The sequence below is a fragment of the Leptosomus discolor genome, chromosome 5, assembly GCF_034619465.1.
Source record: "Leptosomus discolor isolate bLepDis1 chromosome 5, bLepDis1.hap2, whole genome shotgun sequence".
Taxonomy (NCBI): Eukaryota; Metazoa; Chordata; class Aves; order Leptosomiformes; family Leptosomidae; genus Leptosomus; species Leptosomus discolor.
In genome coordinates this window covers 75,193,978-75,219,269 of record NC_141395.1, presented here as the reverse complement: position 1 = coordinate 75,219,269, position 25,292 = coordinate 75,193,978, and the positions used below count along the sequence as shown (strand labels likewise).

General features: G+C 43.5%; 2 protein-coding genes across 2 annotated transcripts in view; both read right to left on the bottom strand.

The window, feature by feature from the left end:
• Positions 1 to 248: 248 nt before the first annotated feature.
• Positions 249 to 1,049, bottom strand: LOC104351459 (uncharacterized). The gene has a single exon (XM_009957577.2). The coding sequence runs from the start codon at positions 1,047 to 1,049 to the stop codon at positions 249 to 251; it is 801 nt and encodes a 266-aa protein (XP_009955879.1).
• Positions 1,050 to 8,798: 7,749 nt separating this feature from the next.
• The window catches only part of COL22A1 (collagen type XXII alpha 1 chain), a 210,153-nt gene continuing 193,659 nt past the window's right edge, over positions 8,799 to 25,292 (bottom strand). Inside the window, exons 52-64 of the mRNA XM_086466066.1 lie at positions 25,112 to 25,165; positions 24,469 to 24,513; positions 23,470 to 23,523; positions 22,393 to 22,446; positions 19,886 to 19,939; positions 17,307 to 17,378; positions 15,468 to 15,503; positions 15,163 to 15,207; positions 14,685 to 14,864; positions 11,954 to 12,020; positions 10,376 to 10,558; positions 9,934 to 10,011; positions 8,799 to 8,986 (exon numbers count right to left, since the gene is read on the bottom strand). Coding sequence (XP_086322192.1) covers positions 8,799 to 8,986; positions 9,934 to 10,011; positions 10,376 to 10,558; positions 11,954 to 12,020; positions 14,685 to 14,864; positions 15,163 to 15,207; positions 15,468 to 15,503; positions 17,307 to 17,378; positions 19,886 to 19,939; positions 22,393 to 22,446; positions 23,470 to 23,523; positions 24,469 to 24,513; positions 25,112 to 25,165 — 1,110 coding nt within the window. The remainder of the gene's footprint in view (positions 8,987 to 9,933; positions 10,012 to 10,375; positions 10,559 to 11,953; positions 12,021 to 14,684; positions 14,865 to 15,162; positions 15,208 to 15,467; positions 15,504 to 17,306; positions 17,379 to 19,885; positions 19,940 to 22,392; positions 22,447 to 23,469; positions 23,524 to 24,468; positions 24,514 to 25,111; positions 25,166 to 25,292) is intronic.

Below are 25,292 nucleotides of genomic sequence, written 5' to 3'. Positions count from 1 at the left end.
ATAAATAACAAAAAGAGTATAGTTGTCCCTGAGTGAATTTTTGAAAAGTATACACCACCATTCAATGCTATTGTCAAAAAAAAGTCTGCTAGAGAAATCGCCATACAGCAAAGAGGAAGCTTTTGAGCTCTACAGAGTGATTTCTACCAAACTCTTCCATCCAAAATCAAAAACAGATTTTGCTTGTGCAGTTGATTTGTACAGCATAAATCCATCTCAGTCACTTCATGGGGACTGACACTGGTTGTCTAGTCTCTCTGAGTCCTATGAAACGACAAGAAATAGCCTTTGATCTCCTCAGGGCCTCTGCTGCAGACTTCAGGAGGAGGAATTTCCAGTGGATTCCCCTCGAAGTTGCACGAACAGTAATTGTATCCCCAGTCCAGGTTTGCCAGTTCCCCAAAGTTTGCTGGAAGGGACCGTAGACGGTTGTTTCCCAACCAAAGCGTGTGCAGATTCCTTAAAATACAGACATCCTCAGGTAGACTCTCCAGTGAGTTAAAAAGCAATAACAACGTTTCCAGTTTCTCCAGATACCTAATGCTGGAGGGGATTGTGCCTATTTTGTTGTCACTCACATCCAGAAAGGTGAGGCTCCTCAGCTGGCAGAGGGGTGTAGGCAGCTCGGTGAGGCTGTTGTTGGCCAAGTGGAGGCTGTGCAGCCTTTGAAGTGCCCCCATTTCTGGGGGCAGCGAGTTCAGGCTGTTGTTGCTCAGAGTGAGCCTCTCCAAGTGACACAAAGTGCCAATTTCAGCTGGGATTTTCTTCAAGTTGTTGGAGTCCACGTAGAGGCAGGTTAGGTTCCTCAGGCGGCTGATCTCTTGGGGGAGCAGCTCCATCCGGTAACTCAGGCAGCTCTCTCGTTCTGGGCTCATTTCCAGGACCTGCAGCTGGTCCAAGCTGAAGACCTGTGTGGGAACTGACACCAGCTCTCTGCCTGAGATCTTGAGTTTCTTCTTCCCTTCGTGCTTTGGATCGTGCTCTGCAAGGTACCTCCAGAGTGGATCAGGGCCTGTAGAGGCACATCTGAAAGAGGTGGCTGCATCCATTGACCCACCAGAACTGTAGCTGCTTGAACCAAGAAGGTCACTGACGGTTTGTTGCCCACCCCACGGGCAACCTCTGAGGTTTTCGGTGGATCAAGGCCTTCTGTCAGCTTTCCTTTCTGCCAGACATGTTACCAACACACATGCAGAGTGTTTGAGTTGCTCAGATACATCCCACTGAGTAAACACTTGGCATTCTCACTTGATCAGGTGTTTCCCTTCCAGCTCTGCGGCATACACAAAACCCAGCTCCCGGGCTATGACATTGCCTCTTGTGGTTGCAGCCAGTGAGCTGGTGGCAAATATCTGCCAGTGTTCAGAAAGTGAAACAGCCAGGCTGTGCCTCTTGCTTTTCAGCAGATAGGTTCAAATCTTTGTGTGTAGTGCTCTCCTTCTGGGAGCACCAAGGTGCTGCTGTCTGAGCAATTCACATTGGTCTGTCCCAAGGGATTGCAATGGATAAAGCACATGGTAAATGGGACAACAAGATGAGAGTCATAGCTGATGGCTTGGGAGCTGGGCATCATAAGCACATCCTGTCCTTTAACAGTCAGCAAACAGAAGAAAGAATCAGTTTTGAAATCTGGAAGTCCTTCTTCCTCCTGCTGAATGTATAAACCCCTGCACCACAGAGATACCAAATTTCTTGTGCTGCACTTGATCTAGAGTATTTAACAGCAAATTTTTATTCCTTGCTGGCATAGCTTTTGTAGGAGACATGTAAAATGCCAGCTTTATCCCAAGCCGTTCAGCACAGCATGCAACATAGAGAACAGGGCATTTCCTGGAAGGAGAAATTGTGGGTTTGAAGCCTCAGGTTGAGAAAGCCCACCTCTTTTACTTCATCCTCTAATCCTTAAGGTTTTCACCTAAAAAATGCTTAGGACAACCATTTCAAATGCTGTTCAAGGAGAGACATCTTCACAGCATTCCACAAGCTATTAACGGTAGAAGACAATGTGTTAGAGATATGGTCTAAGCACATCTACCAGGTCAGGTCTTGTGAAGGGGGAGCATGTCAGCTTTGCTTTCCCACTCTACTCAGTTCTGATCTCCTCAGCACAGGAGGGTCCTGAGTTTGCTGGAGCCTGTGTCCCAGCACCAGGGGACAGCATGGCTGCAGAAGTGGGTGGTGAGTGCTGGGACCTCTCTATCCAGACAATGCTGACAAGAAGATTCCGGGATCATTGCTCAACCCTCTGAACTTACACTTTAGGCTCTGCTCTTTTTTAATTGAGTTTCACCCTGAAATACAGATTTTCAGAGCTGTTACATACCAGCTGTTACCCATGACTTGGATTCAGAGTGCAAGTACCTAATCCTATTGAAATCAAACCCTGAATTTCCTCCAGAAATTTTCAGCATCTGAAGAGAAAACTGTATCACTTGCAGTGTTATCCAGAAGTGTTGTGAGGCTGCTTTGGCATTATAGGCTTCTGGGATACTGGTGGCTGGAGACAGGCCTGTTGGGCTTCCTGACAGAGACTGCACAAGCTATTAAGCTGGGGCTATCACAGCTGAGTACGCAATGGAATGAGCAGATCCTGAGGACACCGAAAGTGGTTACTCCTGTTCTTCAGGGTTTTCATTAATGTCATCATAATGGGGTCTGAAGGCTGTTCTAGCTGCATCAAGAAAGGGTGGACAAAAAGATTCAGCAGAAGTCGAGAAAGTCTAGTAGCTGTTTATAAGTAAGAATGGGTACAGTAACTTGGAAATATATGTATATCGGAGATGAATACTGCAGCAAGGAAAAGTGAGATTTTTCACTTGCCAGGGAAAGTTGCTTACCAGAAATGACAGACCTCACAATTAACCATAAAAATAAGACTCAAAGTTAAACTCGGCTCTCATCAAGAAAGTGCTGAAGAAGCTATTGAAATAAGAGTCATTTCAGACTTGGACGAAAGCCATCCCCCACATTACTAAGGGGAAAAATGTGTTTCTAAGAACACATTGTCAAATACGTCTGTCCTGTGAAATAAAGCAAACTGCCATGTGTGCTGCCTTCTGCAGCATACTTATCTTTTAAAATAAACCCCCGAGTCTTTCAGACAATATGTCATGCAGAGCCAAAGCCATGGTCAGAGAGATTTTTGTCATGTTGGGCACTGTTCTCTTGTTGAACTTTTTCACACCTGGAATTTGACCCTGGGTTTTCCTTTACCAAGTGGCAGATTCTTTTCTGCCCCATCTTGCAGGACATCCTTCTTCCTGGCGCTGATCACTGGCTCATCAGGAATGTCAGAGTATGATTAATGTCCCTCTGTTAAATTGTTCCCTTGTGCTTTCTACATAAGGTTCACGATCCAAAATGTAAAATAACAAGGAAGAGCCCATATTTTCAACACACGATCCCCCTAGAGACCCAGCAGGATATTCTTATTCTCAGTTCAGACAAACTCCAAGAATATTGCCAGCATCAATATTCTTGGGTCAAGCTATGGAAGGTATTCAGAAGTTATCCCTTACAGTGAAAATCTGCTTTGTAAAGCAACTTTTAAAACCAGTCTCCTGTTTCTCATTCTTCATGCTTTTCTAATCAGTTGTTCCCATTTCACAAGTCAGAAGACAAAAATCTACGTTTGTGGCTTCCAGGTTTAATCCAGATCGATGAAGCTAAGCAGGCTTTCTTTTCTTAATTCAACTTCACCATTTACGAAGGTGTTGAAAGGGAAGTCCAGACTCTGATGGACCCTTATTACCCTAAGGAGACAGGTGCTGAAACTGGGACACAGGAGGCAATCGGGTGGCTGATGCAGAGACTCTTCCCTCAGCAGCACTGGCTCTGCAGAGACAGCAGCAAGGAGGACTCCTTGTGGTCTCTGATGGATGCTCACCCATACACAGGGCTGCAGAGTGGGGCCTGAGCCTACCTTCACCCCCAGGGTGCCTCTGTCCTTGTGCTGCTTTTCCTTCCCCTGCCATGGAGCAGCAATCTGAACCCTCAGCAGCACTGGACTCCAGCTTATGGAGGCTGAAAGACATGGTAGTGGACTTTTTTCAATCTGTGTAGTTACTGTTGAGTTAGTGCAGTCATTTGAAGAAAAATTTCCTGTTATTCCCTGGCACAAGAACAGTACAGGTTTGTTCCATAACCTTGTCCCTCTCCCTCTGGCTGCTAATCACGTAGCAACCAAAATCGTATAAGCTGAAACATGTATATCCCCTCACCAATTCAGTGGGAAAGTGAGTCAGTAATGGTGGAAGATAGACAGCTACCAGAAGACCATTTTTCCATCAAGACCTGGAGCCCAGAGTGCTTCAGCTGACTGCTTTAGGATGAGCTGAATCGCCCTCCAGGCTCTACAGCTTGCACTGGAGCCACCAAAGTGCAGGTGGTACAGCTTGACTCTGAATCTCACTGTGAGAGACTGAGCGTGGGATTCGGGTACCTAGATATAAATATCTCACATCATTTGATGTGCTACATAATCTCACCTAGGGTCACGCACTGCAGATCTGGAAAGACTTCCCTAGGTCCTACATCGTGTCTGCCAGTCCCCTGTTGGTGTCTCTGGCACCAAAGACATTGTTGGATGGTGAGACCCAGCTATGCCTAGGCATCTAGTCCTGCTCCAGAAGCTGCCAAAATGCGGTCTATAGCAGGGCAGAGCTTGGCCAGCTTCCACACTAAAAGACTGAGCCATCAGTAAACTCAATTTTTTTTTATATATATAATTTTAATTTTTTTTTTTCAAAATTGCCCAGGATGTAAATGCTGCTCATGTCCCAGCCAGTTTTGCAGTCAGAGCGCAGGGTTTAGGCTTAGCTGCTACGGCATTTTTATTGTTTCTCTGGAAAAAAAAAACACAAACATTTGATTTAGTCCTGAACACAGTAATCTTGCTTTGATTACACATCTCCAAATAAATATGTGGAACAAAGTTCGGCCTTACACAGTTTAATTATCCCATATTAACAACAAGAGGTGGGAAAAGCACAGCTCAGGAAAATGGCATTACAAGGCTGGACTGAGAAGAGCCACTCACAAGTGGCAAAGAAGGGAAATAATTCATTCCTGCTACAGCTTCCAAGAAGAAGCTAATTCAAAACTGTTTAGAAAACAAGTATAAATTGTTAAATAATTTGATGACACAAAAAAATTTCCTCCAAATGATCCTGTTGTTTCGTTTTGTTTCGTTTTGTTTTTTTTTTTTAAATTTATTTAACAGGCAAAATTTTTAGTGGAATAACGGTCTGTTCGCTATAATTTACACACTTGATTTAAAAACAAAACAAAAAACAATCCACAGCGATGCCATAAAACCCATGTGTCATTAGCACCTTTGTAATATGTAAATAATACATTGGCTAGCTCTCTAATGCAATTTTAATGGTATATCCTCTCTTACCGCAGGATCAGCCAAAAAAAAAATAAATCCAACAAAAATATCAGCTCGTTCCCAGGTTTAAACCTGAGCCTCAGTGAACAGACTTGGTGGTGATGTACCAACAGCTTTGTTGCAGAGACAGGAACGTTGAGTTGCAAAAGCCACAGCCTTTCCTCATTCGAGAGCAGTCAGAGGAGAGGCCATCAGCACTGTCCCTGCCCTATCTGCCACCTCCTGCCTGCATGGTCACCTTGCAAGATGCTGGACAGACAATACACGTCTGCTTGTGACCTTCCATCACACACAGTCACCTACTTAGGCATAGAGGCATCTGCATTTTCTGGAGGGCAGCTTCTGACCATACCCAAGGCTGTACTTGTAGGTTTACTGTCTGCCCAGATGGCGGATCTAATTTGGAAAGTAATCTCAGGCCACCTTTCCAAAGATTGCAAATACCCATGAACAGACTGAGGCAAAAACTGTTACAGCTTTTGGTGATCGAGCTTGCAGGGCAGAAATCCTGCAAATACACCCTTCTTTCTTATGTTTTGTTTCAGGTGACTTTTTAGGCACGTTCACATAGGGCTGGCTTCTGTAAGAGGTGGCAGCTGTAGGAGCCTCCATTTGATGACTGTACTCATAGAAACTGGGAGGCTCTAAACACAGGTTTTGATCTGGGTCTGCAGCCTGTGCCTTGTACTCCTCTCCCTAGCGAGAGATTATGCTTGGTAAATTTAACTGGCTAGAGAGAAAATGAGATTTAAGAAAAAGCAGGGAAATGGCACCCACTGAATTCAGGGCACAGAGACAGTGTGGGGTGTCTCCAGGAACAGACTGAACAGACAACCATATGCCAGGGAAAGTGCTGGAGCAAAGGGAATTAGGCTGCATCCACTTTTCCAGGTGGAGAATCTGCAGAGCTGTAGTTTGTGCCTAACCCGTGTAGATCTTTTAATTGCTATTAGAGATGCAGGTGCGTCTCTCATGTTCCTAACACAGACTCTTGGCAATGGCTCCAACAGATATTTAAATGAAAAGCATTCTCAAAAAAACCCCTAGATCTCCTTGAACTGCGGCATCTCACCCATTAGAAGTTGGACTAGATGACCTCTAAAGGTCCCTTCCAATGCAATGATTCTGCGATCTCACAGGGGTGAAAGACCCTGAAATGTGTTTAACAGAACATTGTTTTACTTCTACCTTTTGCAAGGTGCACTGGAATGTATCGATGTCTATGCCATCCATGGCACACGCAGACACACATGCTGAGAGATGATCTACAGAGGCTGAGGTGTCACTGTCATGACAGGAATGAAATGTCATATTAATATGGCCCAGTTAACATGTTTGACCTCCATAAAACCTGTGATTGCCATCACATTCATTCACAATGATGTCTCGTGCCATGTTGGGAGGTATCTCTTGAGTAGGAGCTCTGTTCTGCCTTACCACTGGAGGGATGAAAATCTCACTCGGCCTGGACTGGGAAAAATGGTGATGTTAAATGCAATGTGATCAATGTGCTTGCTTAATGCTGAAATATAGCAAGCTGACCCAAGATGCAGTACAGTAACAAATATACCATTGAGAGTTACTTAAAAGTAGTAAGCTTTTCATTTCATGATTATTTTCACTTTGATTAGTCTTTCCATAGCAAGAAACACAGTAAAATCAAATCAAAGAGTTTATTTGCATAGGAAATAGCAAAAATAGCACCACTGAGATCTACACAGTAACAACTTTGTTTAACCCTAGCATATGAACATGTTACTTAATTTCGTTTTTCAGTAAAGCAGAGGCAAATTTTATCTGCTGTTTTCTGGGTGAGAAGAACACTCCAAGGCTGGCAAATGGTTGTCTGGGCTGTAGCCTCAGGATCTGATTCTGGGGTGGTTATAGACAGCTGTGGCTTCTGCTTGGCTTAGGCAGCTTGGAAGCACATGCCATGTGGTGAATGTGCCAGTAGGGCAGCGTGCCTCTTTACCGACTCCAAAAGACTTGATGAGCTTTCCAAACACATCCAGCACTTGGTGCCTGTGTCAGGTTCATTACTCTGATCTCTCACTACAAACTGCTTTGTGCAGAAGAGTTTTGAAAATGCAGCTGCTTTGCTGGCTGGCACATAAATCTGAGGCCTGATCATCTCTCCAATCCCCCCACCTTTGTGGGTGGGCATGTCTTGGCCAGAGGGTTAAACTCACAAATGATCTCTTGTGAAGGTCTTTTCAGATTCCCCTCTTGACCTTCTTTTTGAATTCTCAAGTTGATTTTGGCAATTAGCTGATAAGGGAGAAGGGACAGTGTCTGACTTTTTGCTTGTGCCCTCAAACACAATTTCCTCCACGTTTCTGAACACCTCTTCATTCTGACCCTTTCATCAGAGATCAAACTCCTCCCAGACCAGCCTGCAGCTTCTCACCTACCCTCTAAAACACAACCTTACCACATTATTGTCATAGTGGAACATCCAAAACGGTGAAGTTGGGTCACCCTTGGCTTCCTGAGATTTTTAATACCAGGGGACTTTCTATGCTGCTCTGGCTGATTTTTGGGCTGAAGCAGTAGTAGGAAGCTCTGTGTGTGCTGACAATGAACAGCAGATTTGGCATCCCTGAGCTGGCAGAGGACAGCATCAAAGCTTTTTGCAGAGGCATCTCCCTGACAGAAGGAAGATAAACTCCATCTGGTAGAACCACACCCTCCAAGTACTGAAGTTCTTGCACAGGGAGCAGTGAGGAGGTTTAGATCATCTCTGTGGTCTCTTCAGGCCTTACTGTGAGATCCCACATGGTCCCATAAAAAGTAGCTCCTATAGGATACAGATTCACTTATGGGCAGAAGAACATTAAATTTAACAGGGATCTTCTGGGAAACACAAGTAGCTGTTCATAACTGTCTGTCCATTGTGAGTTGAATGTACTGGAGACCTCTTTTCCAGCTTTGGCATGGCTTTACCTTCCTCCTCTCAATGTGGATGGCAGATAGCACCAAGAATCCTGTGATCAGCCTGTGTCTCACAGTTAATGCCCCAGACTGTGGGATTTGATTTCAGTCTCAAGGGTGAGTGGTAAATATTTGGAAACAGTTAATCAGATAACAGACAAAAATTTTGGCATCGGAATGGTTTTGCATAAACACCTACACAATGCATCGGTATTATTTGCTTTTCAAAAGAGAACAAAACACTTATTTTTAATGTATTAATATGCCCTGATGTTAGAGAAAACAAAAACAAATTCACATATCGCAAAGATAATAATAATAATTATAATTCATAAAAATAATCTGACCGACCGGCAGCATTTGTTGGCTTGAAAAGGCCTCCCATGAAAGAAACACAGTTGAAGACATCTGAGAGCTTTTGGCAGGCGTGATGAATTCAAGTTTTAAAAACAAGTCTAGGGATACTCCCTGCATGCTAGGGCCCTTTGACATTGGCGGGTCTGGCAGCCAGGCTTGCATAGTAAGCACACTGAGTGGGGTCACACTGTCCATTGGCTCCTGGAGGTCCCTGTGGGCCTGTGAGACCAGGCACACCAGCTTCGCCTTGAGGACCAGGTGGTCCTGGCATTCCATCTTTGGCATAGCCAGGCTCCCCTGGGAGGCCTAAAATAAAAACAAAATGGCCTTGCTGAGTACTGCCCAGGATGCTGTACTCAGCAGCGTAACATCACAGAAGATGGCTTTGCTGACAAACTGAGATGCGGACATCAGCTTCTACAGATTTGGGTCTGGCTAGCATGTATCTACAAGGATATGACAAGTGTGTCTCCTCTGAAAGAAAGATTTCCACCCCCTATGGCATCCTTGGGCTGCACAACTCTGCTATGTCTGCTCTTCCTCTATCACTGTGTTGAAGTTACACAGTTGCACAAGTGAACTAATGACCTATAGTCCTCATAGAGAGGAGATGAGGATGTGAAAGTCTGAGGCAAGAACAAACTTTGGGAGATAACGCATTCATATGAAACATAGTGAGTCCATTGTTATCTTAAGGCAATGCAGGGCTAGTATGCCAAATGCAGACCATGGAGTTATGAAGGCTTCCTGCGGTTTCCTCCCCCAACAAAGCCTGGCAAAGCCAAAACTGATCAATGGCTCCTAATTTCAAATTAGAAACAAAATATATTTGCTACTTCTTTTCCATGAGCACGAGCTGTATGCCTGAGGCACAGGTGTTGGATATGACCTTCTATAACATCTGAAGCTGCCCAGATCTCTGGTTCAGCTTGGTATCAACAAGATTCTGGCAAGGGCAGATAGGACACTTCACAGTGTATCTAGTAATTAAAGCTTCACTTTGGATTTGTCCCAAAGGTCAGTTAACCTAGCTGTTACTGAGAGGGATCATTATACCTGTCAATCAGGCTGAGGAAAAAAAAGGTGGCCAGATATGATGCTAATGATGTATTTCTTCCCATTGGACCACTTTCTAAGGCAATTGTGTATGCCATATTTATGTTATCCTGATCGTCTATCTAATATGGCAGAGATCTATGTCCTTGTAGTGGTTCTGAGTGATGTGTTTTGTGGGATGTTCTGAATAAACACACCTGGAATTCCTGGAGGACCTATTTCCCCTCGTTGTCCAATACCAGTGTCTCCTTTCTCACCCTTTGCTCCTCTTTCTCCTGTAAAGGGGGAAAGAAAAATAATGAACTGATGAGCATGATCTACAGAACTAAAGAATACTACCATAGGTCTTCCATCCACACTGAAGTCAATATATGTGCTAAAAATAGTTCCTAATTGTGGACAGTCCTCTGAGATGGGACAATAAACGGGAATGAACACTCAGCCCACTCCAATTCTGGCTAGAGGTGGAACACACCAGCAATTGCTGTTCACATTCACCACCTCTGTTTCAACAGACTGAGGCTGCTTCTAACACATGCATTTTGAGGACTTCTTAGATGCTACTAACAGGAGATGTGGACGCCAAAGTGTGGTGGACACATGCCTTTATTAGACTGCCCAAACACAAGTTTCACTCACCTTTGGGACCAATTGGTCCCGGTGGCCCTTCAGACCCAGTCTGTCCAGGCCGGCCAGGTTCTCCTGGAGGGCCAGTTCTTCCTGGAAGTCCTTCCTTCCCAGGGGGACCAGGAGGCCCTGGTCTGCCATGGGATGCTTTGACATGTGCAGGCTGTATCTGAGCCAGGAGATAGGCTAACTTTGCTGTGAATAGAGGGAAATGGGTTGTTAGATTAGCAGGTCAGTGCTCCAAGAGATGGAGAGCCAGAACCAGTGGCCCAGTAAAGTCCAAGTATTGTCATAGATCAGTTTCTCAGGTCCACCCATTTGTTGTCCCCACACAAACCTTCCCCATAAGCCATGATGATGCTTCCCTGACCCTCTCTAAAATATTTAAACCTCATTTCTCAATAGCTTTAAACTTCCCCTAAATGTCATACTTAATCTAAACACTTCTTGCATCTTCTGCTTGTCCACCAAGGGTCTGAAATGTCCCTTCCTCTAGCACTGCAGCTGGTGGATTTCTGTCAAACTGAAATCATTGCTGCTTTAAAATGAAGAGCCTATTTCCACTGCTTCTGCTACACAGAGCAAGACACTACATTGCTGCTCTGTAGGAAGAAAGCTTACTTTTCTTGTTCTGGGCTGTTACACGTGTGGAGTTAAAGCTAATGTACCCATCTCTGGCTGCGAAGTCAGAAACTGTAACTAAGGCAGCTCCCTGCGTCAGCATATTCTACAATTTCCAAGCAGGCACATTGCTTGACACTTCCATATTAAGACCCTGAACAGCCTAGAGAGCTCTTAAGATATACTCAGCATCACAAAAACATCCTACAGAATAGCTGGAGAAGGGTTTTCTATCTTCTCTTCATTGATCCAAAATCTTGAATGCTTTTAGATTGGCATGGAATTCAGAGTTTGAGAGTGTGTAAATAAAATCCTTCAAATAAATCACTCCATTAAACCATAATCTATAGCATGGGGGAAAATGCTTACAGCTATGTGTCAGGTGCTCGAAGAGCTGTGTGAGAAGCAGTGCTACATTTCACTGTAGATAGTGTCAGTAGTGGTCTGCAATTCACATACTTTGAGAAGCAGCAGCCCACATCCACTCCACCCCCTCTTCTCATACTGATGAGTATCAAACGTCACAGCCAGAAATCAGGAACCTTCCTCCTCCAGCTGGGACCTCAGAAGCAAGTTTACATCCTATTCTGATTATTTTCTCTTCCAGAGCCCCAAATGAATCTGTTTGAATTTGTATCTTCTCTTGTCCTACCATCTCAGCCCAGACATCTGCAAGAACAAGTCTGCAGCAAAGCTGTTTTGGTACCAAAAAGCCATGAGGTGCTTAGCACAGGCAATGGCCTTAGGTTGAAGAAGGGAGAAATCCCCTGTGCTATTGCTGGGAACATCAAGCTTGGGGAACAGTCAAGTGTGCTAAGCACATTTCATTTTACACATTCCTCCTTCCAGGCAGGCTTGTTGCAACATCGCCTTCTATAAGAAGGACAGGTTCAGGTACCACCACAACTACGGAAAGCATCTTTCATACACTCAGATACATTTTCTGGCTTCCCATAGATGATTACTTACCATCTAGCTGCTTGGCTAATTCCTCTTGGATGAGCCTTCTCAAAGTCTCTAGAGATGGGGGTTCCCCCTAGAGAGTAATAATCACAGCAATAACAAGACATAATAATCACAGCCAGGGGATGTGCAAATTAAACCCTCCACAAAGGGTTCAGTGGGTTGCATTTCATCACCCACAACATACACAGGGCTGCACAGACTACCTGAAAGAAGAATATAAAGGGACTCAAAACATCCACAATTTCCAACCTGCTGGCAACACTTGGGCTCAACGGTGTAAGCAGGGAGCCTGGTCAGAGGGCATAGTTGGAACACAGTCCCTGTCTCCTTCCTAGAGAAAATCTCCCTCCTATATGTTGATAGAAGTAGTAGAAATCAAACCAGGAGACACACCCTGCCCTACTAGATCACAGTGGAAAGCCAACCTCCTTTTTCAGCATTGCAAGTTTCCTTGCAGAGAGGAGCATGTGTGCCCCCAGCATAGTTAAGGTGGGTATCTAGACTTGCGAGCCAGCAGTGTGCACTCGCAGTGCAGAAAGCAAACCACGTCCTGGGCTGCATCAAAAGAAGCATGGCAAGCAGAGCAAGAGAGGTGATTCTATCCCTATGCTCTGGTGAGACCCCACCTGGAGTATTGCATCCAGCTCTGGAGTCCTCAGCACAAGAAAGACATGGACCTGCTTGAGCAGGTCCAAAAGAGGGCCACGAAGATGATCGTGGGGCTGGAGCACCACCCCTGTGAGGGTAGGCTGAGAGAGCTGGGGTTGTTCAGCCTGGAGAAGAGAAGGCTCCGGGGGGACCTTAGAGCAGCCTTCCAGTACTTAAAGGGAGCCTACAGGAAAGGTGGGGAGGGACTCTTGATCAGGGAGTGTAGTAATAGGACAAGGGGTAATGGTTTCAAACTGAAAGAGGGTAGATTAGAATTTAGGAAGAAGTTCTTCACTACACAAATGGTGAGGCACTGGACCAGGTTGCCCAGAGAAGCTGTGGCTGCCCCCTCCCTGGCAGTGTTCAAGGTCAGGTTGGATGGGGCTTTGAGCAACCTGATGTAGTGGAAGGTGTCCCTGCCCATGGCAGAGGGGTTGGAACTAGATGATCTTGAAGGTCCCTTCCAACCCAAACCATCCTGTGATTCTATGATACTGGGTGCATCAACAGCCAACTGACCTTATCTCTGAGAACAGAAGTCAGTTTACATGTATGATATCAAATCTCAAAGCTATGTGAGCAACAACTCTGGATGACACAACTTACAAAATATTATTAAGGCATTTCTGGCAGGTGGAAGGAGAATTTTTCAAGTTGTGGCTTTCCAAGAAAATAAAACCCATGGTTTTAAGGTAGATAGACGCTTGCCTTTGCATAAACTCAAAAGAAAAAATGTAGCGCTCTGTCTCTCTCTATATATATCAAATAAACCGGTTTAAGCCAGCAAGATCAACTTTCTTCTCTTTGTAAATCATAAAGTGAGATATTTCACTTGAAATACACTTTTCATTTTTTTGGCTAAAATTATTCTTTGAATTTCTGCCAGTTTTGAAAATACTTCTGGTCAACTTAAAAGACTGCATCCTTCTGTGTATGAGCTACTTGCATGAAAGTGTGGCTTTTCATTCACACCTATCCTTTTAACATCCTAGCATGCAATCTGTGTCCTCTATGTTTATAAAAACCTGAATTAGAAGTTACTCTTCATTAAGAAATGTAGATTTTATTAAATAGCTACAAGACATTTCAATTTTAACCAGTAACATTGCTGTTAAGTACAGAGTTGGTCTATTTGCTGTCTTCTTCCCAACACAAATTTTCCATGAGAAAAAGATGTGTTTGTTGGCGACAAAAGAAACAATTTTATCGTTAAGTACTAACAATTTGTGATGGCTCTTAGTGAATATCACAGTAAATAAACACAATTGTGGAACATACTTTGGAGGCTTACAGATTATCTTTTCAAGTTATAACCCTATTAGTAGCATTAAGTCTCCATAATCATCATTGGATTTCATCAAATCTCTATGCTGTTGAGACACACAAAGAAATGTTTTGTCTAAAATCTACTCAGCTTTTACACCAGAGATTATTTCACTGTTTATTACCCTCCGTGGTAATCTCAAATTCATCCTCAGGATGGGCATAGCATCTTCACTAGCTTTGGTAGTTTTTCTCATTCTTCTATATACATTAGCCTCAGGCACTCTCAGTAGCGAAATTGTTTCCCATGAGGGGAAAAAAACCCAACAAACTAAACAAAAACACGATTTCATTAATTCTGATCAGCTGACTCCAGGATTTCCAGGAATAAAGCAGTGACCTTTCCACAGCTCAGCATTTTGTCTCTTTTAACAACCAGGAGCAGAGGAAGGCGTAAGACCTCTGTATGAAATGCTACACATTAACAACCTTATGGAAAGAAGCTTTTTCAGACTCCAGATCTATGGCCATAGTCACATATCATGATTTAGATTTTTAGGGGCATAAAGTGTCAGGGACTGGCCACCCTGGTTATATGGCTGGATTTCTCAACTCTCCTGAAGTTCAATCCAACACCCTCACAACACTTCCCTGAGATGTGCAATAACTCTCCTTTTTGCGTATCAAGAGATAAAAATGCTGCCTCCCCATTAAAACATGCTAGCTCCGGTTTCTATCAGACTTACTGTAATCTTAGGTACTTTCCTGATCACACTCCATGGCAGTAAAATTACTGTACAAAGCCCTTCTCTGGGAATCTTACCCTAGGTCCTGGAAATCCTGGCTGTCCTGGAGGACCAGGAGGTCCAACATGCCCAGTGTCTCCTGGGGGTCCATGGGGACCCATCAGTCCTGGATGGCCTTTATGACCAGGTATCCCAGGATCACCTGGAGGGCCCTTTTCTCCTGGAGGGCCTTTTTCACCTTTGATGCCAGGCTCTCCCTAAGTGAGAAAAACAACATTACTACCAAAATAAGAGGCAAACTTCTGATTTCCAAGCACAGCAAAACATGAACAGCTGAACTGGCAAAGTTACTGAATGCAACATCTGGTGCATTACAAATGATCCACAAATTATTACTGACGGAGAATGATTAAAGAGAGGGCTGGGAGGGTGGGAAGCATGGCAGATCTCTACAGGCCACACTTCACTCTTGAACAACCCCTTCCCCCAGCTGCTAAGTCAAAATAGCTCTCTCTTTCAACATAACGAAAAAACTAATAATACTCTCCAACCTACCCTCTCTCCTTTGAAGCCAATTTCACCCGGTTTCCCTGGTGCACCCTGCAACAAAAATAAGGGTGAGCATTCCACAATAACAGGCAATAATAAAACACATTGCTTTGCAATGATACTTGTGACCTGGGGAAAATTTATTTCCCTGTCAGTCCCACAGATTCCCGAGAGTTCCCTTTTTGCTCTCAAATACCAACAATTCAGGAAAAAAAAAAAAAATCAATTTGTTGCAACCCAGATTGCATCCTTGATGTTTTTTTTCCCCACGACACCAGCCCTACTTTGAAACAACTGGGAATTTGACTTACCTCTTTTCCAGGAGGACCTTTCTCTCCTGGTTCTCCCTGCAAGACCCAGAGAGTAAATTTAGCACTGCATGGAGTTGGAAGAAAGATCCTACCTAATAACCACAAGTCTTATTTTCTGTTTAGAGCCCAAGTTTTCTGCTGCACAGCAGCAGGTCTGGATGATTTATCCTTGTCCTACTGCTATAGGTCATTCCTGGAAAGACAGATCCTACTATTCAAAAGCATTTTTTTAGTAAAACAGCATACCATGTAAATGTAAATAACAGGAAGTAATTTCTAACAAACTAGATGAGAGAAGGACAGACGTTTCATTGAACGTGTGTTCCTGCTTTCTGTACATTTTATTCCTTTCTCTTCCAGGCATTTCACAAAGCTTCATGCTTGGGCTGGTTTTGCTTAAGCCATGTCAATGTTATACCCATGACAGTCTAAAGATATAAGGCAAGTAAATTTTGTAAGTAGAGATACCATCTTGTATTACACCAGCTGAGATAATGGATATAGAGCCAGTGATGAAGCAAGTTTGAGCCTGAAAACTTGCTTGTATTTCAGAACTATATTAAATAACCTCAATTTTAACAAGTACCCCATTAGGATTTTTTTCTATACTCCACATTTATGTGATAATTAGGCAATACTATTTTGCATTTTAGCATTTAAATGAAAAAAATGTCACTGCAGTTCTGAAGTGCACCGATAAAGCAAACTCAACATTAAACTAGTTACTGCTAAAATTCTGCCCTCTTTCCCGTATCATGAATGGAAAAATTCATCTTTATAGTCCATTTACAATCCACACATATGATCATATCTATAATGTGTCCATGCAGGTGGTATTTTTCCCGTAACCTGGTAACACATAACATCTTCGACAGTTCTAGCATCTATACATGTATGCATGAGTAATGTAACTAATCACAGATGTGTAATCACATCAGCTCCAAATTAGGCAAAATCACTCACTCGAGTATTCCTTAGGGCTACTTCAGTTTTAAATGGCCACCGTGTTTGCTGCTTTGAATTAATTTGCCAGAGAAATATTTATTTCTCCTCTTTTCATCATGAAACTCCCTTTCCAATCATAAAAATAAAAAAAAGTCATCCTGTAGAAGGTTCAGCTCTGCTAGAGTCACATGAAAACCTTTTAAATCTCATTTTAAGTCACAACAGAGCTAGAAACAAAAATATTTACCTTACATTCACCTTTTCCATCCTTCCAATAGTATGTAATGCATTTGACTTGCCTTGGAAGAGCTAAAGATACTGGATCTCAAGGCTATAATATTTTCACGTGTATAGGTATTATTTTAGATCACTTTGAGAGATATATGAATGCTTTAATTACAATGTACCTCTGTGGTGGTAACAAAGGAATTTTCCTTGGAACAGCAACTATCAGAAATATGTGTTACCTACTCTAGGCAGTCCTGCTCTGGCAGGGGGGTTGGACTAGATGATCTTTCGAGGTCCCTTCCAACCCCTAACATTCTATGATTCTGTATTATCAGCCCTTAAAATTTCCCTATTTAGCCCTTCTAGGGTTCATGTAGAGATACAGTCCGAGAACTTAAATACCCCATACCAATACTAAGAAGAATGTTGAACCAGTCCAATTAATGCACATATTATCAGGGCTCACTGACAGGCCAGTTCGGTAAATGAGATTATCGATGTTCTTTCATATGAAAAATGCAATTTCTGCGGTCCAGTTTCCATTGGAAGTAAAGGTCAGATCTTGTGCTTGTGTTTTTACCTAAAGATGACTGTGTCCCATCTTCATCAGTCCAACATTTAAAAGCAGGTCATTAGTGGGTCTAATCCATCCCCAGACATACTTACAGGTGGTCCTCGGGGTCCTATGAAACCAGGGAGTCCTGGGCTGCCATTTTCTCCTTTATTTCCTTTAGGACCCTTAGGACAGAAATGAGACAGACACTAGCAGCCCTTTCTTCAAAATCTCTTTTGCAGAGCATGCATTTACAGATACATTGGAACTGGGAAATTTCACTGTAGCAGCAGGACTCCCAAAACTGACAAGGAAAGGAAGAACAAAGTCATTTAGAACAGCAGATTGCAAACACCATGCTTGCATTATTAATAAGCTATGTGGGGTCCCTGTGAAGAGATGAAAAGGAAGTGACAATTCTGGAAGTGACAGGAGGTATGTTCAGTGGCTATTCTGGCACTGTACGGTTTATCAGGTGGTGTTGCAGAATGGAAATGCTGTGATGGGTGACGACAGGGAAACAGTGCAGGCACTGCTCAAATCTGAGAATGTAATCAACAGACTGCTACTGAATTGCTTTTTCGCCTTTATTTCAATATTCAATTTAAAAAATGTCTGCCTTTTACTTGTCTCTTGTGACACTCTGATACTTCTTACAGACCACAGCAGCTTAAATGGCAGTTCATTATACATATACATATCCACTTACCCTTCTGATTTGTTTGGGTTTTTTGTTTTGGTTTGGTTTTTGATTTTTTACTCTTATTTTAACCTTTTCTTTCACAAATTTTTCCCCTACCTTCTAATTCAGAACATACCTCTTTTTCTTCTTAGAGTAACACTTGTCTTCATTTTAAGCCCATCTTGTGTAAAGAGAGCACCAACAAACCTGACTGGCAGAAAGCACATGGCTTTCAGGTATGCAGTCAGCCCTGGAAATTTCAGGGGCTGGGCTGCATTGCTGTGTGCAGGCTTACACATGAGCACTGTGAATTGGGACGGGCACTGTCAAACAGCAGATGCAAAAGGAGAAGGCTCTGTGCAGGTTTTACCTTGTGATTTCAAATCAGCAATGGTGAAGGAGGAAAAGAAAGCCTTATTGCTGATGTGATAAATTTCTTGCTTCTCTTTTTTTTTTTATCCAAAATAAAAATGTAGTATATTGGCTTGTTGCACCACGTTGTGAAGGGAATTAGTGCATTTCTAGACAAGGCTGGAAATACATGGATTCATGCGCAGCACAAGGAAATACTTCCTATAATAACCTTTATGAAAGGGAAAGGATTCATTTTAATGACAGGGAAGGATACTGATGAGATGACTGGCTGTTCTGTTGACCAATACTGTCTCATTGTTTTCTCTTTCTCATCCATCTGACTTTATCCCTTTTCAATCTCTTATGTTATTTTTGGACTGTAAATTCTCTGGAGCAGAGACTGCTGTAGTTCTGTGTTTGTGCAGGGAGCTGCCTGGTAAGTCCCTGGGTCACTAGCTGACTGTCTAGGTAATGTAATAACACGATGATTAAAAAATAACCCTCATTGGCACTCACAGGGCATCCCAAAGTCACAGTGGCCTGGTGAAAACCCAGAAAGCCGGAAAGCAGTAACAGGAATTGGGAACTGGGGTCAGTGTGATGAGAAGAAGAAATGAAAAGGCAATAGCAGAGATCCATGGGGTAAGAAGCAATGGCAGTGGTCCCAGGAATGTAAGAAGTTGCGTCAAGGAGAAAAAAGCAGTGGCATTAAGTCTTGGCGGCAGGAAGGCTGTGAGACTGCACCGCATCTGTAATCTGTGAGTTATCACTTCCCCATGCAGAAAGGTGTTGCTCGTTTCATTGAGACCACTTCAGGTGAGATATCCCTGCAGCACAATATGTTCTTGGGGCACAAGTCTGCGGCAAGGCTGAGGTTGCTTTATGGCATTGCAAGGGTCATGAAAAGGGCAGTCCTGCTGCAATTTTTGAGATTATTCTGCTATGCCTTCTTTTCTATTCGAATCTAACAGCCCAGCAAGCTGTAATGTCTAGGTGATCAGAGGGAAGAGCCCTGCATTGCAACATACGCTGCTGGACACAAAGGTACACTTGCATGGATTTGCTGAATCCTAAACAATTTTCAGCAGCAAAACAGACGTGAAAAAAACAAACCAACTCCTGTCCTCCTTACAGCTCTTCATTACCATGCTGTTCTTCCACACAAGATGGCCCCGGGGTGGGGGGGTCATTCTGCTTCATGATCTTGGTTTACTGCCCACTGTCTGTTCTTCCCCCATGTGCCTGGGGAGGATTTTTCTGCTGCTGTTATTCCTCTATGGCAGTCTGCCAACTCCCCGAGGCACTCTCCTTCCTTGTGACAACTCTGCTGGCTGCACAGTCTCTGCTTGGCAGAATTAAATCTACTGGTGAAGATGAGGCATGCCAATCTTTTTTCCATACCAGGTAATCAATCATTTCCTTTTCTGTGAGCACAGCTTTTGCTGGGAAAAACGATGACCCGGCTAGCAGCTCGGTTCCAGGAACATAGCCAAACCCCTTCCGGTGTTGTAGCCAGCCAGTGATTTTCAGATCATGGATCCACAGACATGGCAACTTCAGGGATGGTAAGCAGCCACACATAATCCACTCCATCTATACTTCAGTCACTTCTTGACACAACTGCTTGCTGCATGATTTTTCCTTTGAGGTACTTACTGGGTTACCTGCTGGGCCAGGTTCTCCTGCAGATCCAGGTGATCCATTCTTGCCCTATGTCAAAAGGAAAAATGTTAGTGAAGTAACATATATGACAACCAAAGATATCCACCTAATGCTACACCAGCAGGGATTTCTTCAGTGTTGTCCAACCTCTGCTCTAGGCAGACTGCAGAGTAAGGATCTCTTATTTTCAGTTGACCCTATGACTTCTGCATCCCCAGTTGCATGACTGACCCTATCTCAGGACAAAAAGTGAGAGATGTGGACCCAAATCTCTTAGTCTGAAGAGGACCTAACCAGCACACCTTCTCCTCCTCCATTTCTTCACCCTCATCCCTATCAGATGCAGCATCCTCCTGTACGGATGGAGTCACCTAATGTGGCAGCCTCAAGTTGCTATTGTTCAAACAAGCCCCTTTAGTCCATGTTTGAAGCACCTCTTGGCAACTCATTGATCAATGTTAAAGTGTTCTGCACTAGCTGACATATGTCCAGATCCCTCCACACCTTCCTGTGTTAGAAAACTTCCTCTCTCCAGTGATGGAGGTACATCCTGCAAGTTACTGCCTACAATCCCCTTCTCAGGGCTATCAGCTGAATCAGGGTCCAGAGGCCAGGCATCTATTTTTTAGTCTTCTCAGGCTTCCTCTTTTTTTGGGGAATGAGACAAACTCTTGTTCTAAAACCTTGAGGCATTTGATACTTGCCTGACACCAGACAACTCAGAATGAGCCACATCATCCTTTAAAAGGACCTGTTTTTCACCATTCCTTATCAAAATAGCTGGGCTGACCATCTACACTGACTAAAGTTTGGCAAGGTGAAATTCTACACTCTGCTCCTCTCTCCTCCCAGCTCACCATGCAGAGATGTTTTTCCCTACATTGGAGTTGACCACAAAGACCAGCCCTTTCACTGGCAATATTCAAAATCATGCCTCACTCTCCTTATTAGAGAAGAAACAAAGCAGAGGAAAAACAAAAGAAACTGATACTTTGCCCTCCAACATACAAAACCTGAAGCATCTCTTCTCCGAGGAATATGGCCTGGAGTTATGATAATTTCTGTCTCCTTGTATCTTTTTATTCATTGCTACTGTTGTGCAGGGGCATGACATGTTAGTGAACGATGGCAGCAGTACAGGAATAATGAGATAAATTACAAGGTAGACACAGGAGTTCTCCATATGTTTCTGCAGTCTAATTTAAACCCTTACCCTCCCAGCTCAGAGGGACCTGCTGCTCCAGCTCCTGGCATTGGTGGCTGAATCAGAATTTTGCACTGATTATGGAACATGTAGAATCTATTCCACTAGCAGGGCTTCCGAAAAGGAAAAAAAATCACTCATTGTAACATATTAAAGATGCGCCTAGGTCAGCAACAGAGACCTGCATTCAAATTTGGAAAGGGTTTATTTTTTCAGAGAGAACTGAAAAACCCAGAAATTAATAAAGGTAATTTCTCAGCCATCCTAAATGACACTTTTTGAAATGTCGACTAAATTGCCATTTCTCCACTGAAGTTGTCATAAAACTCTACAGGTGTTCAATTAAACAAGCCTTTTCCTAAAATTATTTTTTCCAGAAAAAATTACACAGAACATGACAAAAATGAATAGTATATCACAACTGCACCCCACATATCCCAAACTGGGCATCTGCAATTAGTGTCCGCCTTTGGAAACTGAGGCCATGTGAGAAGAGAGTGAGATGCCAGAGGCAGGACTGTAATATGAGCACTTCTGACACCGCAATCCTGGAAGAATCCATTAAAATGTTCTTCCCACTGAGTCAGCAATCGTAACTCCATTGCACTATTATAAGCCTTCATCATCTCAAATGCTCTGTGCAGTTTTGGATCCCTCACTACAAGAAAGACATTGAGGTGCTGGAGCATGTCCAGAGAAGGGCAACGAAGCTGGTCAAGGGTCTGGAGAACAGGTCTTCTGAGGAGCGGCTGAGGGAATTGGGGTTGTTTAGTCTAGAGAAGAGGAGGCTGAGGGGAGACCTTATCGCTCTCTACAGCTACCTGAAAGAAGGTTGTAGTGAGGTGGGGGTTGGTCTCTTCTCCCAAGTAACAAGTGATAGGACAAGACAAAATAGCCTCAAATTGTGCCAGGGGAGGTTTAGATTGGATGTTAGGAAAAGTTTCTTTACTGAAAGAGTGGTCAAACATTGGAACAGGCTGCCCAGGGAGATGGTGAAGTCACCATCCCTGGAGGTGTTCAAAAAACATGTTGATGTAGCACTTCTGGACATGGTTTAGTGGGCTTGGTGATGGTAGGTTGACAGTTGGACTTGGTGATCTTAGAAGTCTTTTCCAGCCTAATGATTCTATGGTCAGTTTCTAGCAATATCACTGTGATTTGTCTTAAAGCAGGCAGTGTTTTAATCAAACATCACCTTTCTTAAGACTCCTCTTCCAACCCAGATTTCTGGACTGTAGGACATTCCCACTATACACAACGTACCTCCAGAAATGGCTTGTCAGGAGAGAAAACTCACCGGCTGCCCCCTGAGTCCTCGAGGGCCCTGTGGTCCTATGGGACCGGTATCACCCTGAAATGGAGAAAAGTATTCTGGTAAGAGGGAAAGATCTGACACGAAGGCAACACTTGTAAAAATGTTCCTACTAAATTACACTGTTCACGTATTAGGAAACAGCATTAAGGAAAAGCATCACTACCTTCTTTCACTTATGTATGAGGAAGACCAGCCTTCTGAATTTTAAACATCTATCACTAAATGCAGCCTGATTACAGGCAGAAATCTTTATTATCAGGTTATCAGAGCTGAATTTCTCAGGGACAGAGATGCTCCAGTATTTCTCAAGAATTGACTACTTTGTTATCTCTTGAGGGAGGCTTAAGACCTGCTTCTGTCTTCTGAGGGGATCCCCTTAGTCTATCTTCCATTTTACTTTGTAGGGTACCATTTACAGCACAAGTTTTCCAGTGATACAAGGGGGTGCAAATGAGAAACCATTTCCCCAAGTCCCATGACAATGGCACATCAGCCGCTTGGTATATTGCTCAGCAGCTGCTGCAGGATCCCACGTCAGCTGCACTCTCCCAGGGCTTTGTTATGTGACTGCATTTGACACTAATAATGTCAGAGGATCTGTTTGTACCATCTTTCTTTCCTCCAAGCAGCATCATCTTATTCCATAGGTATTTCATAGATTTCAGTGAAGCTACGCATTCAGTAAAGTACAGCTTTTGCAGAGGAAGCGTGACAGGACCTGGCCCAGTGGGACCTGCAGAATGAAGCACTGCTTGGAGACAGGTGGCAGAAAGCAGATCCATGGCTACACAACACAGCCTGGGATTCAAACAATCCAGCTTTCTCTGCTTTTCTAAAGATATAGCTGACATTTAAGTGTCAGCAGCTGACCAGTGACAAAGGCCCTCAAATTCTTTGTTACCCTAGTGGTCTTTGCACAACTCATTCCCTGTGCAATGCTGCAGTAATTCACCTTTTATTGTAGTTTCTGCAGCTGTTTTAGGTCAGGGTCACTGTGATTTAAAATCTTCATTTGTTAGGGAAAAGGAGATTAGTTTCTGCTCAAAATGGTACACTTACATCCTTCCCTGGTGGGCCCTCACGACCAGCAGGACCTGTCACACCTGGCTCCCCCTGCAATTCAGCAAAAAAGAAAGGGACATGAGCTCAAAGTCAAAGACAGACCAGTAATACAACTGTAAGTGGTATGGGGTTTCTGTAATATTGGACTGAACTCAGTGAAAACTTTTTTAAAGCCACCAAGAGCTCTGTTCATCATACCTGACAAACAGCTTATAAAAATAACTCAGAAGCATCTTCTATAAGTGATGCACAAGGCAGTGCACTGCTTTCCAGCAGAATATTTGCTACTACTAGTGCAGTCACTGAAAACCTATTCATGATACACAAAATACCATAATGAGAAAGAGATGAGGAACTCCAGCACTGAATTTTTTAGCTAAGCTCCTGTGAGCAGAGCATTTTACTTCCCTGTAAAAAGCCAAAATTAGGTAGAAGAAAATTCCATTTCGTATTCTTTCTACACCAAGGTGCTTTTTGTACTGCATTGCTCAGAAAGTGCAAGGACCAGCTTTTCACGCAGGACTTCAGTTTTGAGTTTTATGATCCACAGGCAACTAAGTCAAAGTGCTAGAGATATTTTTATTCTCATTTCTGTCGGTTTTGTTCCTAAACTTATTTTGCACTGCTTAGGCAATTTCGAAAGAGAGTTAATACTTCTCCAAGTGCAGTAGGGTTCTTCACCTTGTGTGTCAGCATTTGTACCAGAGGGATGTGGTATGGAGGCATCCTTGAAACTTCCTCACAACGGGCTCTCTCAAAGAGAGCATAGAGGATTCAGCTCTACAAGCTGCCTCACCTTGCCTGGAACCAGAACTTCAGCAGAGGGAATGAAGACAGTTGTGACTTTATGCCATGGGTGTGCTCCATGGAATTGTAGTTGAAAACAGCCATGTTGAACACAGACCTGTCATTGTTTTTACCTATTGCCTTAGAAAGGTCAACTTCAATCACACAATCTTTCTGCAAAGGATCATGCATGAGATATACATTACTTACCCGGGGACCTGGGGGACCTGTGTCTCCTCTCTGCCCTTTGAAACCCTACAAAAGAGAATTAAATAAATTATCCATTACTCTGATGCATGAAACATTAAGAAAACTCTAGCTTGAATGTTTACTTAATAACCTTCCCAATTTTGCCTAAGATTACTGGGGACTGGACAGCATGGAGCTGTCACATTCCAGGGAGTGGTTAGGAAGGGCAACATCACAGGAAGAGCTTTCCATAGCTCCTTAGGCTTCAAGACAAAGACTGTAGTGGGTGTATTCCTGGTGTGACCAACCAATAGGTTATTTAACCCTAAATTTCATTGTGCTGTGCCCATCCTTTCGAAGGACACATAACAGAACACAAGGGCTACAGCTGTGACTATGCCTTCTGGTAAAAGGGATGTCATGAGGATATGTGCTTTAACTTCTATGTGAGGGACGTACTCTTCTTCAAGTGTGAAGGATGTGGAAATGCCTGTATTCAATTTTTGTTGATTATTTCTCTAGTCACAACTCCATGACTATTCTTAGCCAGGCCAGCTCTTTGGTTATATGTTTGCGTCAGTAATGGACCTCATCTGCCGCACAAAATCTTTCAGACTACAGAATAGAAGAGTGAATGGATTGAACCCTTCAGAGCAGCACCTACCGGTAAGCCTCTGGCACCTTCCTGGCCTGGGAGCCCTGGTTCTCCCGGCTTTCCCTATAGGAAACAATCATGTTTGTGTTAGTGAGAGTCTCAGGTCCATCCCTCTGCTGTTGAAAACCTCCTGCTCTACTGATTTAGATGTAATGGCACTGGGAACTGTGATTGCCCAGGTTTCTCCAGC